The following is a 14,655-nucleotide window of genomic DNA, read 5'->3' as shown; positions in this document are numbered from 1 at the left end:
GATGCTCTGACTAAGAGGTCAGAAGATCTCCCTAAAGAGGGGGATGAACAGCTACAACACCAGAGCCAGATAATTCTGAAGAAAGAGAACCTTGACCCTGAAATTCAGAACTCAGTGAAACTAGGAGCTATTATAAGGAGTCAGTCAGCTATAAGAAGAGTTCACTTTGCAGACCTAGTAGCCCGAGTTGCTAGAATACCTAAGGAACCTACCAAAGTGCCTGCTTGACCAGCATAGACAGACTAACTAGACCAACCAGACTAACTAGACTAACCAGAGCCCCCTCCCAGTATTAAGGAACTACTAGACACTGCCTACTAGTTAGATAATACTATACAGTCCATCCTATAGGCGCTGGATAGGAATGCCAGTCAACACCCGAAGATCACCCTGGCTGATTGCAGATGATGAGGAAGCTATCTATACTACTGTGAATGCTTATACATCCCTAACTATGATGAGCTGAGAGCCCAGTTATTACAAGAATGCCATGACAAGCCTGCTGCTGGACACCCTGGAAAGTATAAGTTATATAAGTTAATAGCACGAGAATATTACTGGCCGGGCATGTACTGATATGTTAACTGCTGGACCTAAAACTGCCATACCTGCTGCCAATCCACCCCATCTCGCGAAGCCCGCCAAGGAGTGTTATGCCCGCTCCTAGTACCCAAACAATTATGGCAAGATATCTTAATGGACTTTATCACCAGTCTAGTACCTAGTCGAGGCTACAATGCCATATTAGTTGTTGTCGATTGACTTACAAAGATGAGGCACTTTATCCCCTGTCAGACCACCTGCGATGCTGAGGGTGTAGCCTGATTATATATCCATCATATATGGAAGCTACATGGCCTACCAAGAATAATAGTATTAGACCGTGGCCCTCAGTTTGTCGCCGCGTTCTGGAAGCACCTGACCCAACGCCTAGATGTCAAGAACCTGTTGTCTACTGCTTATTACCCTGAGACTAATAGCTAGACTAAAAGAATGAATGCTGTTTTAGAATAATACCTGCGTGCTTACATTACCTATTTACAAGATAATTAGGCCGACTGGTTACCATTAGCTGAGTTCACCTTGAACTCTGTCTGATCTGAGGCCACTAGAATCTCATCCTTCTTCGTGAATTATGGATTTCACCCACGCATGGGGTTTGAACCTGTCTAGCCCGTGAATCACCCTGCTGCTAGAGACGCTGAGGCCTTTATAAAGAAAATGCAAGATATTATTGACTATATCCGCGCCCAGATCTGCGTTGCTCAGGACTGTTATAAGGAATAGATGAATCATCACTAGAGACCTGCCCGCCGTTACTATGTGGGACAACTGGTTTGGTTAGACGCCCAGAATATCAGGACCCTGCGCCCCCAGAAGAAACTTAACTAGAAAAACTTAGGGCTGTTCCGTATTAAGAAGATTATCAGCTCGCACGCCTATGAGCTAGATCTACCAGCTTCTATGAAGATTCACCCTATATTTAATGTTAGCTTGCTGTGTCCTGTTACTAAAGACCCTGTTCCTAGACAAAGACAGCCGCCACTACCACTAGTAGAGGTTGATGGTCTAGAAGAATGGATTGTTGAGGATATCTTAGATTCCCGCTGGGAACACCGAGGCCGATGGGGCCCCTGTCTGAAGTATACTGTCAAATAGTTGGGCTACGACAACCCCACTGAGGAACCCGCCCATTACCTGAGGAATGCACAAGAGATTGTGGCTAACTTCCACCGCCACTACCCAAGCAAACCTAAACCAGCGGATGGTCTTGACGGAGCTTGACCTTGAGAAGGGGAGTACTGTCACGGTGCTGCCGCAGATAGGAGTTAGCATCGCTAGGAAGGAATTATATAACCTTGGGAATATCTTCACCGCACAATCCCGCAACTTACTTGGAAGCCTCGGAGCTACGTCCTGTCTATAGAGCCTACCTGTACCAGTTTGCCCTGCAACTGGAACAGATAGATATAGATTCCTGTAGCCAGCCTGAGTGTCAACTACCTCATCAACCTGTTTCTGTTTACCTGTGACCCTGTACCTTGACATTACCCTCTAACTTACAGTATACCTATAGCTTAATTACTCTTATCTTACCTCTAAACTTCTATACTATTAAGATTCATCTTAAAGTGTTGTATATTAAGTATTATTAACCTACTCTATTTATTCCTTATTTCTTAGTAATTAGTTATTATTTTATTATTAACACAGGGATAAATGGCTACTTTAAAGGGAAAGGAAAAGTTAGAGGTGGCTCTAGAATATAGTATAGAGGTAACTTTAGATAGAACTATATTTATAGAACTCCTATAGACCCCTAAGCCCTTTAGTATAGATATTTAAGAGGATGTAGAATAAGAGATTAAAAGATTAGAATCTCTTATAGCAGAATATTATAAATTAAATGTAAATAAAAGATTCTAAGTTTAGTTTAGATAACTTATTACTTAGGACAATTCGTATTTACCAAAGGGGGGCCGGTTTCGGCAGCCGCCCTCTTCCGGTTTAGCGCCCGTCTCGCCCGACCCCGACGAGGTTTAGTGCGTACCTGATTGGGTTTAGTGGCCAACACTATCCCCGAAGCAGAACTGCCGCCTCGCGCCGCCTTCGTCGCTCCCTCTCAACTATATAAGACCGCCGGTGCGTCGCCTCATGGTCCCTCCGTCCTTCGTCTGCTACTGCCCTCGCAACTCCCCTTTTCGCGCGGGTCGCGCGGCCCACCGGCCCCCCTGATTCCTGTTACGTCCGGAAATGAGTGCTCAGCCCCCTTCTCTTCTCGCCCCTTCCTTCGGCAACCCCGACTGGCTCAGGCAGTCAGTCGATTCCACCAGCTGAGGCCGAGTCGCGCGTGTGGGCCAATCCCAGTGGAAGCCACGAGACGATCACTGGCGGTCAGCCTGCCGTCTCGATGCACAGCCCTCACGCAGATCCCAGTTGGGGCAACTAGGCCTCCCTTGGCAATGGTCCACGTTTCTGCGCTGGGGCGCTTCAGCTGAACGGTGGCTTCGTTTCCCATCCTCTGTCCTGGGTAGGAAAACGCGTACGCCAATAGCAGAAATGCCTCATGTTCGGAGGACGACGTGGCAGGCCCGTTCCCGACGTCATTGTCACTCCTCCACAACGCGACGCTTTCCACGATTGGCGGACTGGATTGGTGAGGTTGCATTCGGACTTTGACCAGCAGGGGACGCCTCTGCCGCGGAATTGCGATGGCTCCACTGACTGCGTGTTCCGCATCGTGTGACTTTCTTTTTTCTGTCCATTCGAAGGCCCCATCATCCGGAAGTAGTGAAGCGGTGGGCTGATTTCAGCTCGTGCGTGGGAAGCGACTTTGAGGTGTTTGGACTTTCGTGAGAGAGGATGAGCCAGCCCGGTCTTCCGTTGCTACCGCGCCGATGTATGTCGTGAGTCTCAGGGGCTGCGAGGATTCTATTTTTTTACTTATAAATTACAACCCCCTCTCGACGTTTTGCATTCGAGCGAACCGCCCTGTCTACCTTGTTCCAGCATCAGCTTCCCGCTACCCTGAGTCGTGAAAACAAACTCTCTCTGAAGACCTTGAGAAGCCATGATCAGCCTTGATAATATTGATTTCTACCATCATCCCCCTACTCCCAAACCTCCCGCGCACATTTCGTCTTCTTCCGGCTGGAAGTCATACCATGTGCCCTCTGCTCCCCAGTCCCTTTCATTTTCACATCCCCTTCCCCCCAAGCCTCCTGCCACTGTAACAGCTGTCCCAACTTCCACGATCAAAGGGCACCTCCAATTCGCTGCCCCTCGCAATATATTTGATATTGAGCTTGAGAATGTCCCTACTCGAGAAAACAGCCCGGTTGAGAGAGAGACTAGCTTGGAGGCAGACTATCAAAGCAGGTCCCAAGCCGGAAATGACCTCCGTGATCAATGCCAGGATGCTTCTCCTACTCTTGGTACGTGGAAAATATCTGTGACAGTATTGGGGGAGTCTCTACTGATACTCCGGGCAGTAACTAGTTCAAGAATGTCGGTGCTCCCAGTTATGCCAGCAGGCACCGATGACTGCGAGGGAGACGGAGGAGGCGAGGGAGGAGGGAATCAATTGGTTACCCAAAGAAGGGCCTTGCAAGACCAGCTAGACACATGGCCACAGTCACGAGGTGATGCTGTCTGCTCTGGTCCGATCGTCACCACAGCAGAAGCAGACTCGGGCTACTCAGGTGGTATGTATTTTATGCCCCTCTTCCTCTTGGTTCCGTTAATAAATATATGGCAGGACGATCTGTTAGCGCAGTCGATAATTTGCCGGGCGACTCGGGCTGTCTTCAATTGTCCTTATCTGGATGCGAGGCCGAAAAGCAGACAACGATAGATGGTGTTCCGAAGCATCAAAGCTCTCAGCTACCTTCGCCGGCCTTGTCGAACCATGCGTCACCTGAGAACAAGGGTCGCGCTCGACCTGGCCAACACCATGGAATCATGTTTGAGGACTTACCGTCCGAGGCATCATGCTGTGGAGAGCAGACGAGAGCCTTGACGGTTAGTGCGTCTAATTCGCCGACTGCCACGCCCAGCATTGCCTCGAGCAGGGACGCCAGTACTGATTGTGAAGATAACAACATCTCTGTCCTCCCTAGCCTGAACTTGCAACCACAATGTAAGGGGAGGCAACTGAGGTCAAACTTGCCTCTCCGTCGTGTACTTCGCTCTCGAGTGAATACAGAATCCAACCGGCGCGATCGGCCACCTTCTGTTGCTGTGGTAATCCCTGTCCGTCGATCGGCGAGCTCGATGGCAGAAACTTCCAGGGACTCCCTTATGCAGCCATCACACCGTTTTCACCAAGCCAGTGCGAGTTGCGATAGCAAAGAAGACCAGCCAACAGACAGCTTCACCGGAAACCATTCTCGACTCACAAGAAAGGCTGCCGCTGAAGGCGGGGAACGCCCACAGAAAAGGCATCGGCGGAACATAACCTCAAAGACTGCTCAGAACACCTCGGTTTCCGCCAGGTGTCACTCTAAAGACTCCATAGCCACACTTGGGGCCCCATCTGGAGTTGACTTTCTCACTGGACCTGGTGAGGCACAGGAGATTTTTGGTCGCGGCATCATTCGTATCCAACCTCATGGCCCGCGGCATGCATACTTCCTTACGTTCCTTCCAGACGTCGTTGATCGTCCGCTATCTCACTCCCCGCCTGGGTTGAGCCCCGTCCCACCGTCATGCACTGAACGTGCCACCTACATTTCGTCGAAAGCATCCGCGCCCGAGGGGCGAAACGTACGGTTAGCCCGCCGTCGGGCTCAGACTCGTGAGGCCAGCCCCAAAGCTCGGAATATTCGTGGGACGCACCAAGTGAATTCTAGGAAAGGGACGCCATGGTCACCGGAGGAAGAGGAGCTCTTGGTGAAGTTAAAGAGGGATCAGGGTCTCCGTTGGTCAGACGTGACAAGGTTGTTCTCTGAACAATATCCGGGAAGAACTCGAGGTTCTATTCAAGTATACTGGAGCACTAGTCTCAGCAAGAGATCGTTATTAAAGTTTTCATAAACTACTGCCGCGATCGATGTGACGGCTATGTCAATACTCCAATTTTACAATTGGCATTTGTGCCGGCGCGGCCGAAAACGGCTGCCGCCCTGTTAGCGTCCGTGCTGTCTGTACTCCCATTGGCTGGACCTGTGCCTGATTCGGTTTAGCGTTTCGTACCTTTCCGCGATGGGATCTGCCGGCCCCTGCCGCCCTGCCCAACCTACGACATCTATATAAACGGACGGTGCGTCGCTCAACAGGCCGTCCCCGTCTTCGAACTTCTTTCTTTCCCACCCAGGAGGCATTCCATACAGAACCGATACGTCTCATCAGCGGCCGGATTACGCCGTCCACCCGAAATGAAAGGGGGGCTAAAAAAATTTCTCTCCTCATCATCTGACCAATCCGTCGCCTTCACCACTCTTCGTATCTCCTAGCGAGAGGAAACCTGAAACCCAGCAAACAATTTCCGGTCATCGTGGTACGTTATTCTCCTATCCAACAGGCCATCCCTGCCTCTTCCGAAATTTTCAGTGACGTGGCCTACGTCTTGGTGGCCCCCCAGCAGGCACCGGCTCTCCCTCTACGGCAAGAGTGCTTTCTGTTTGCAACCCCAAGAATTCCTGGTTGGTCAGATTAGACATCCTCCCCCGCTTCCTCCTGCGTGCGCTTGATCATTCCATTTATCAGCCTCGTCGCTAACGTATCTCTAGCAATATTCGAACGAGGAGAGCAATGCTTTGATACAGTTAGGCTCAAAAAATGAAATTGCACTGGGACGATAAAAGCTGGGTGGGCGAATTTCTATGGTTTTTCTGAGCGTGAACAGCTGAAGAGGTCATCTAATCATTTTCTGTTACATCCAAAGTGGTTCAAATTAAGGCCCTACCTCAGCAATGGCATATCTAGCATGCCCACAGCAAATCAATATTCCGGTGTGGAATATATCGTAACTTTCGTACAGTCGCGCCGCCTAATGGGGAACCTGAGCTTCACAGGTCTGGACCAGAAAAGGTCTGTCCTGAGTGGTCCATTTTCCTTCCGGGACTTACCTTCGGGCCGTGCCGGTTCCAGACGGAAGGTAATAGTTTACATGGTTGAAAGAATCAAGCATCTTGTAAGGAAGGATCCCTAGTTAATTCACCTATGCTACGCTAAACTGGCCTCATCTGTGTATATCATCAGTGTACCTGATATACCTGATTGATAAGTAGGCAGCAAGGGCCGATAGGGAGATGAATTTTCATTGATCGTCCTACCATTGCGGGGTCCTACATCACAATCGCAGGATGATTGGAGGTCAGCCATCGAATTTCTGCACCTCGCACCCAATATAGAGCATGCACTCCGCGGCTCCTCAGACGATTGTATTGGCAGCATATGATGACTTGCATATTGCCAGCTAATCATCCCACCATCACACGTGTCACAAACTTTATGGGTCGCGGACCTTTTAACTGCCAGGCCCAGCACAATGCAAATGTTTCCTCCTGAACTCAATTATCTTTCCGAACTAGTCTACTTAGTTACCACAAAATGACTAAGGACACTGATTACGGGATTATCGTTCTCCATGACCCCTCAGCTACCGACGAGAAACACCGGGTTCATAAGACCGTTTTCGAGTAAGCATTTTGTCAAACAGATGCATCGTTATATTTTGCTATGGAAGCGGGCGGTGGCTTACGAAGATACAGTTTGGTCGCGATCCATGGCCTCAACGGGGACCCTATCAACACATGGACCCATACTGAAACTGAAGTAATGTGGTTAAGAGATCTTCTACCTGCAGCAATCCCAGATATTCGTATTATGACTTTCGGATACAATGCCCGTTTCAAGAATTTCACCGCACAGCAAGATTTACGAAGCATATCATTGAAGTTGCTCGCAGAGCTAGTAGATCTACGGACAACAGAAGATGTCAGTCACCCTGGCCCGTTTCTTGGCATAGTTTGGCTGACACAGCATTAAGGAGAAATCCCGGCCTATTGTCTTTGTTTGCCACAGCCTGGGGGGAATTATAGCAAAGAAGGTGACTGTCCTCGTTCGGTTTACTTTCGGACGTATACTTAGCCGCTGAAAAGGCGCTGTTGATAGGTTGTACCCAGGAGCAAGAGAAAGTCCAACAAGCCGTATATGGAATCTTATTCCTTGGTAAGATAATCTCAAGGCTTCGTATATACATCGTCTACTGACAGGATTTTAGGCACCCCTCATAACGGCAGCAGCCTCGCAGCCATGGGAAAGGTCCTGGCAAATATTGTCTCAGCATTTTCGCCAATAAGGACTCCCCGAGCGCTTATAGGGACGCTGCAGAAGGACTCAGAGGTCCTGTTAGAAATTACTGAAGACTTCCTCAAGAGGAGGCGGAAAGTTCAACTCGTATCCTTCTATGAGCTCGAGTTCACTTCCATCGGCCCCTTTTTAAGAAGACTGGTAACTCCATCTCGAGAATGCCTTCATAGCTCCACCCTGCTAACCCGCCCTTAGATCGTCGACCAGCGCTCTGCGATTCTAAATGTTCCCCATGAGATCGCCGTCCCCCAGTTCGCCGACCACAGGAATATCGCAAGATTCAGATCTTCGCAGGATCGGTCATTTCGACCCGTGGTTTCTCGGCTGAAAGACTTTGCCCAGACCCTACGCAGCGGCTATCTGGGTGAAACGCGATCTTTCACGGACCAGAATAATGGTAAATTCAACGGACATTCTTGTAAGGACATACTGACTTCTAAATAGAATCTTCTATTCCATTTGACCTAAGAACGCAGCCATGCTCGTTTTTCCGCGGAAGAGATGATGTATTTGGGAAGCTGAAGACGTACTTCCATGAAGACCAGAAGCAGGCTCAAGGTAGACGGACATTCGCAATATGCGGGCTTGGTATGCGCATCATAATGAATATATAATCTTTGCTAACCTGACGCAGGGGGCGCGGGGAAAACACAGACAGCTTTGCACTATGCCGTCCAAAATCTGTCAAAATACCCGTCAGGGATTGCCTTTATAAACGCAACATCAGTGATCTCACTTTCGGCAGACTTTGACCGCTTACATGACCTTCTTAGGCTTGGAGATTCTAAGGACAAGATTGGCGCTGTTAAAGGCTGGCTCTCCCGGCCTGAAAACAACAAGTGGCTTCTGGTGTTCGATAATGCAGACGACCTGGACAACGTTCCACTTCATAAGTTTTACCCGGCCGTGAACTGGGGCCACATTATCATCACCAGTCGTGACCAGGCGGTGATTGGCAGCATAGCCGAGAACGGCCACGTTCTGAGTCCCCTGACGGAAAATGATGCGGTGCAACTACTACTCGAAAAGTCAGGGATCCAGAACCCTACCGAAGGGGATATTGAAGATGCAAGGACCGTCACAGGCCTTCTTGGGTCTCTTCCTCTCGCCTTAGTACAGGCCGGGGCATTCGTTCGCTCAAGGCACAGAAGCCTTCGGGAATATTGTAGGTTGTATACAACTCGGAGAGATTATTTGCTTGGCTTTGCTTCACGTCTTGGAGACTCTGAAAAGGCAGTATTAACAACCTGGGAAATCAATTTTAAGCAAGTGGAGCGAGAGTCCTTAGGAGCCGCCTCACTTCTTCTTCTGTTCTCGTTTCTGGAACCGTCTTCGATTCCGGAAATGCTTCTACATCGAGGCTCCTCTCCCCAAAGAAGATGGGGTGAGGATGGTGAGATGACTGTGGTAGATGCGGAAATGGAAGGGGTGGAGAGACAATTGATCCAGGTCATTCAAGGAGATTTTGAGTTTGATACGGCCGTGGAGAAGCTGCTTTCTTTCTCGCTGATTTCCTGCAACAAAGAATCCGAAGGGCTTAGGAGCTTTTCCATTCATCCGCTTGTCCAGTACTGTGCTGTAAAGCGGTTATCGCCGCCCGATGTGAGGAAATGGCGATGCCAAGCTCTCCTGCTCGTTTGTCATGCCTTTCCAAGGAACCGCTTCCTTGAGCCGCAGTAGGTTCCTTCTTTTCTCTTCGGAAGTCACCAGCTAATGCCTACCACAGAAATGGAGAGTTTGGAAGGAAGCTGTTACCCCACCTGAGCCGAACCCTTTCTGAATATGATGCAATGAGTCTCGAGCACGGCGACCTTGCCTCCTTCCGGCACGAACTTGCATCGACTCTTCTCGCCGCTTCACGATTTTCGAATGCAAGATGGAAGGTCGAGGCAATTGACCGTACTAAAAAGCTCCTCGAAGGTGACAATGATCGATTCCTTAGTGCCTGGCTCGCATTTAGGGAGAGCTCGGTAATGAGAATGTCGGGAAAATTAAAGGAGTCGGAGAGCGCCCTGCATAGGTTCTTGCACGACGCGGCTGCACCCCAAGAGAGAGAGTTGGAATTGAGTAAGAGATATAACGCCCAACGTGGGGAGCTTATCATTTCATTCGCGGAGAATCTAATCCGCCAACAGAAGCTCGTCGAAGCGAAAGCGGAGTTGACAGAGTGGCAGCCGCTGGACGATGTCCCTTCCTCTCTTGAAAAAATCACATCAAGAGCCCGAGACATAACTCTGGGCAAAATCCTTCGACTCCAGGGCCTCTTCCATGAAGCCTTAACTCTACTTGATGGTATCCTTCAAAGCTGCCTCCTCGATGAGTACTTTGAGGGAACCGGCTGGTACAGGGTACTCCTTTCGGAAGTGGCAGACCTACGTTGCGAGCTGGGCCAGCCGCTTGAGGCTGAAAAGCTCCTGCTTCATGAGTTAACTCCGATGAGAGAGAAGGGCACTCAGGACATCGCCACGGGCCGACGACTAAGAATCTCGCTGGCAGAGACCTACCTGGAACGGAATATGTTTGCACAGGCCGAAGAGCTTCTGCTTGAGCTTCAACGCGCTTTTTCATCTTCTAATGAACCGGACTATAATGCTCAATTCTACGTTTTCCGACTCTGGATTTCACTGGCAAGGAATTCTCATAAGCAGTTTGAGTGGGAGCAAGCGATTTCACGCTGGAGAAACGCTTTATCAGCCTTGCGGCGCCTGGGCCAGGATAAGAGTTTCAATGCTGGTCTCGTGCGTTGTTCTGTCGCTCATGCGCTTTTAATGGCCAGGCGTGAGACAGATGGCGCGCATTTACTGCAAGAGGCGAGATCAGATATGGAATCAGAGGCTCGCATATATTGGATTCCCATTTTCAATTCCCATTGGCACGACTACATTACCAAAGCCACGCAAGGTCTCTGAGGGATAAAGGTCCCATGATTTCTTTTTAATGTCATGTATGAATTTTCGTTTAGATGCTGAATTTCAGCTAACAACTGAAATCCCTCCTTCAGTAGCAAGCATCGTGCAAATGACTTCATACCAGCTTCGGGCATCACTGGTAAACTGTCAATAGGCCTGTTGGGCCTCGTACCCGTTGCGGGGCACAAATGGACCAACCACTAGCGTGCCACGTGCCAGCTAAGATGACAGATGGAAAGAGGAGCGAAGGCAACCTCTAGTGGTTGTGGAATCGTCAACCAGAGATTAAACCATCATATAAGCCAAAATGAAACGCACTTACGAGGTATATCTCTCCATTGAGTTTTGATACCAGGACTAACAACGCGAAGAACGCAGTCAAACTCCTTGAAACCAGAAGACGTAAAGCCCGACCGACGAGCCGACCGACGAGTCTGACAACTCCGGTCTCCGCCGTTCAAGATACCACGACAGTGAATGGGAATTCTCTCAAAGGCTTACCGAGCTTGGTTGGAATGAAGGAATGGCTGCAAAGTTTAGGGCACTCAGTACGAATTATGAACAGCGACACAGCGGCGACTGACTTGTTCTAGGATAATGCGGTAAACGGCTTGAATGTAATCCATGTCAGCGGCACGAAGGGGAAGGGTAGCACCTGCGCTTTTACACGCAGCTTCCTTCGTGCACATAGCGTGAGGACAGGGCTCCCCAAGAAGATTGGGCTCTATACGGGGCCACATTTGCAATGCGTTCGCGAACGAATACAGATTGATGACCATCCAGTCGCGGAAGAATTGTTTACCCGATATTTCTTCGAAGTGTGGGATCGCATTATGCCTGCGGATATAGAACTGGATGCGGGAGTCGCAAAGCAGCCCCGATACCTGCAGTTTCTCGCCCTATTGGCTTTCCACACCTTCATCAAAGAAGAGGTCGATGCGGCAATATTCGAGGTCCACCATGGCGGAGAGTATGATGCAACAAACGTAATACGAAATCCGGTTGTAACCGGAATCACGTCTCTTGGAATGGACCATGTTGCACAGCTCGGACCTACCATCGAGACAATTGCTTGGCACAAAGCAGGAATATTTAAACCAGGTGCACCTGCCTTTTCCGTAACCCAGGACCCTGGGCCCGCGGAAGTTATGCAAAAGCGTGCTCTTGATAAAGGCACAACTTTGACGTTCGTGTCAGCAAATGAGTGCCTTCCCACCGATGGTAGAGTACTCAGCGTCCCAGTACAAAGATTGAACTGCTCCTTAGCGCTTGAGCTCACTAAAGCATTTCTTCGAACCAAGACTCCCGGCCATACACTTAGTGATGCAGACATCTACCATGGTGTGCAAAGTTTCCGACTGACAGGGAGGTTCGAGATTATAGATGAAGGAAAGTTACAATGGTTTGTGGATGGGGCGCACAACGTTCTCAGTTTAGAACAAACTGCAGAATGGTTTGCCAGGAACGTGAACAATGAGCAGAAGTAAGTCAACCAAATACAGTCAAAAATGATTGTCAGCTAAGATAACAAGGTGCCGCGCCCTTGTTTTCAGCCATCTGTCAGAAGAGCGAGATGGAGTGGCGCTCGTGCGATCTTTAGCGCACACACTCTTTAAAAACAAGGTGAAACCTGGCCATGTCATTTTTACTACATATCAAGAGAAAGATGGTGACCCTATCGGTAAGTAGAGATAGGAAGAATCTTCTGCAGATCTTGACTGATGAATTTACGTTATGTGGGCAGACCGAACCACCAAAGACTCTGGGTCACTATTACATGACGTATGCGCTTTGTACACCTCGGTGTGGAAGGAACTTGATCCGCAGGCCATTGTTACAACTGCACCGACGATTGAGGGTGCAGTAAGGCTTGCAAGGGAAATAGGGGATCGCGAAGATGGAATGCAAGTCCTTGTTACGGGGAGCTTATACATGGTTGGTGGAACACTCAGCCTTCTGAGGGCATAATCGTCGCGTACACATAAATGATCTGGAGCGCTGTATTGCCCCCCGACGGCAGTGACGATGTAAAGAGGCTTGTACGGGTAGAGTGCCACTCCCAGCCTCTGAAGAGCAGGAAAGTCTCTAATGTATCTGAACTTTTAAGAGTCTCCGTAGTATTATTGGGCGGTCAGTAAACCAATAGGGTATTGATTGCTTGTCAAAAGACACACCACGAGGCTGAGTCATCACCATGAATCATGCCAGGATGCAAATTTGCCTCAGACCTTGATATTCGAGAGCGGAAAACAAATTACGCAAGAGAAGCTAACCTTAATGCTCGGTTCCTAAAAGTCGTTACGTGACGTTAGCATGCATTGCCTCGTCTGGTTATATAGGTCATCTTGGGCTAGTAGATTGCATATGCTTCTAAGTAACCACATGAAAAGTTGAGCAGTGGCCAGTTCAGGATTGTTGGCCACACCCTTGGTGTCTAAACACTAAAGCGTTTTCGGACTTGTCCGGTGTCTAGACGCTTTAATGCCTGAACATTTCAGCGTCTGAACTGCCCTGGTATTTGAATACCTAAGGATCTACATCTTTCGGCGTCCAACTCTGTTGCGACTAGCACTTGTTATAGATTGTCTACTGCAGTTAGCGACATAGGCAAGCTGGGGCCTAGTTAGTGGTTAACTCTGGATCATATGCTTAATGAGCTCAGAGTTATGGAGCTTTCGGGTTTAGCCCCATACTTGCTTGACGCAGTATGCAGTGATTGCCTGGCAGTGGAGGGTATAATGGGGCTTCGTGGAGCTTTTGGTATGTTCTCGGCCCAGACCTGAAAATTGACCACGGTCATGTGATATCACGTGGATGTAGATTCGGAGTCATGAACCTCGACTTCACATCATCACCCACTACCAACTTCCAACGGAAGACTTCTATTCTGTCACTGTACATTTCCAATCATCATTTGGTCTCTTAGATCAATCGCTTACTGCCCATACTGAGACTTTTTGGAATCCAGGAACGAGTTATTCCCATCAAACACTTCCCGTCTAGCCAACGCTCATAATGTCCGCGAGTCGAAATGGGCCTCCTTCATCATCCACCGCTCTATTGAGCGCGTCCAGACCAGTCAATGACAACCTTCTGTATTGGGGCTTGACACTTCTGGTGATCAAAGTCCTCAAGCGTATTCGACCCCGAGAAGGGAATGTTCTTATGTTGTCTGGCGAACTATGTGTTAAATATGGGCGCTGTGTATAATTATCTGAAGCGTCAACAATGCGTTTTGTATTGCAACATACGTCTATACTGATACCTAAAGTCTTATGTGCGTTTACTCGTTCTGGGCGGACATACATCGTGATGGAATGGATTAAGGGAGACATAATTGGTAATGGCTGGGTAAAATAAAGTGAAAATTCAAAGGCGAAACTTCTTTTATAATTAGCAGAAAAGATCCGCGAGATGCAGGACCTTTAGCCCCCGGAAGGCATGGGAGTGGCTTTGGTTGATGGTGGATTGCTTTTTGACTGCCGTGTTCCTGGCCCTTCCTTGTGCTTCGGTCCCTTCGCTATAACCCAGGATTTCCATCGACATTTACGCAGGGGCATGGAATTTGATCTGAGACTTGACCCTGAAATCCAGGAACTTATCAAACAACAAAGCAAGACTTGGCCTTTGGTATTTACGCATGGTGACCTTAGTAGTCTCAACATTCTTGTTCGCGGAGATGATATTGTTGGTATTATTGATTGGGAAACTGCTGGTTGGTATTTATCGTACTAGGAATATACATCTGCCCACTAAGTCAACCCACAGAACTCTTTTTGGGTCAAGGAGATTGACAAGTTCCTATAGCCAATGCCTGAAGAGCTCGCGATGGAACAGATCCGTCAAAAGTACTTTGGAGATGTTTAGGTAACCCTGGTTGGTAACTCAGATAATAATCTCCTTCCGCTCCATCAGGTCATAGGTTGGAACC

At 48.9% G+C, this 14,655-nt stretch overlaps 2 protein-coding genes across 2 annotated transcripts; both read left to right on the top strand.

Annotated features, from left to right (window-relative positions):
* Window positions 1-7,053: 7,053 nt before the first annotated feature.
* On the top strand, window positions 7,054-10,724 carry AFUA_6G09450 (LipA and NB-ARC domain protein; the record flags this gene model as incomplete). The annotated part of the gene is made up of 5 exons (XM_745742.1): window positions 7,054-7,142; window positions 7,215-7,440; window positions 8,011-8,212; window positions 8,450-9,450; window positions 9,564-10,724. The coding sequence occupies 5 exons, from the start codon at window positions 7,054-7,056 to the stop codon at window positions 10,722-10,724; spliced, it is 2,679 nt and encodes an 892-aa protein (XP_750835.1).
* Window positions 10,725-11,031: 307 nt separating this feature from the next.
* On the top strand, window positions 11,032-12,709 carry AFUA_6G09440 (putative tetrahydrofolylpolyglutamate synthase; the record flags this gene model as incomplete). Its single annotated transcript, XM_745741.1, has 5 exons — window positions 11,032-11,066; window positions 11,125-11,272; window positions 11,318-12,207; window positions 12,257-12,409; window positions 12,589-12,709. 5 exons carry the CDS (start codon window positions 11,032-11,034, stop codon window positions 12,707-12,709), a joined length of 1,347 nt encoding a protein of 448 aa, XP_750834.1.
* Between the last annotated feature and the right edge of the window lie 1,946 nt (window positions 12,710-14,655).

This window comes from Aspergillus fumigatus, chromosome 6, assembly GCF_000002655.1.
Source record: "Aspergillus fumigatus Af293 chromosome 6, whole genome shotgun sequence".
In the NCBI taxonomy this organism is placed as follows: Eukaryota; Fungi; Ascomycota; class Eurotiomycetes; order Eurotiales; family Aspergillaceae; genus Aspergillus; species Aspergillus fumigatus.
This window is presented reverse-complemented; position numbering and strand designations above follow the sequence as displayed.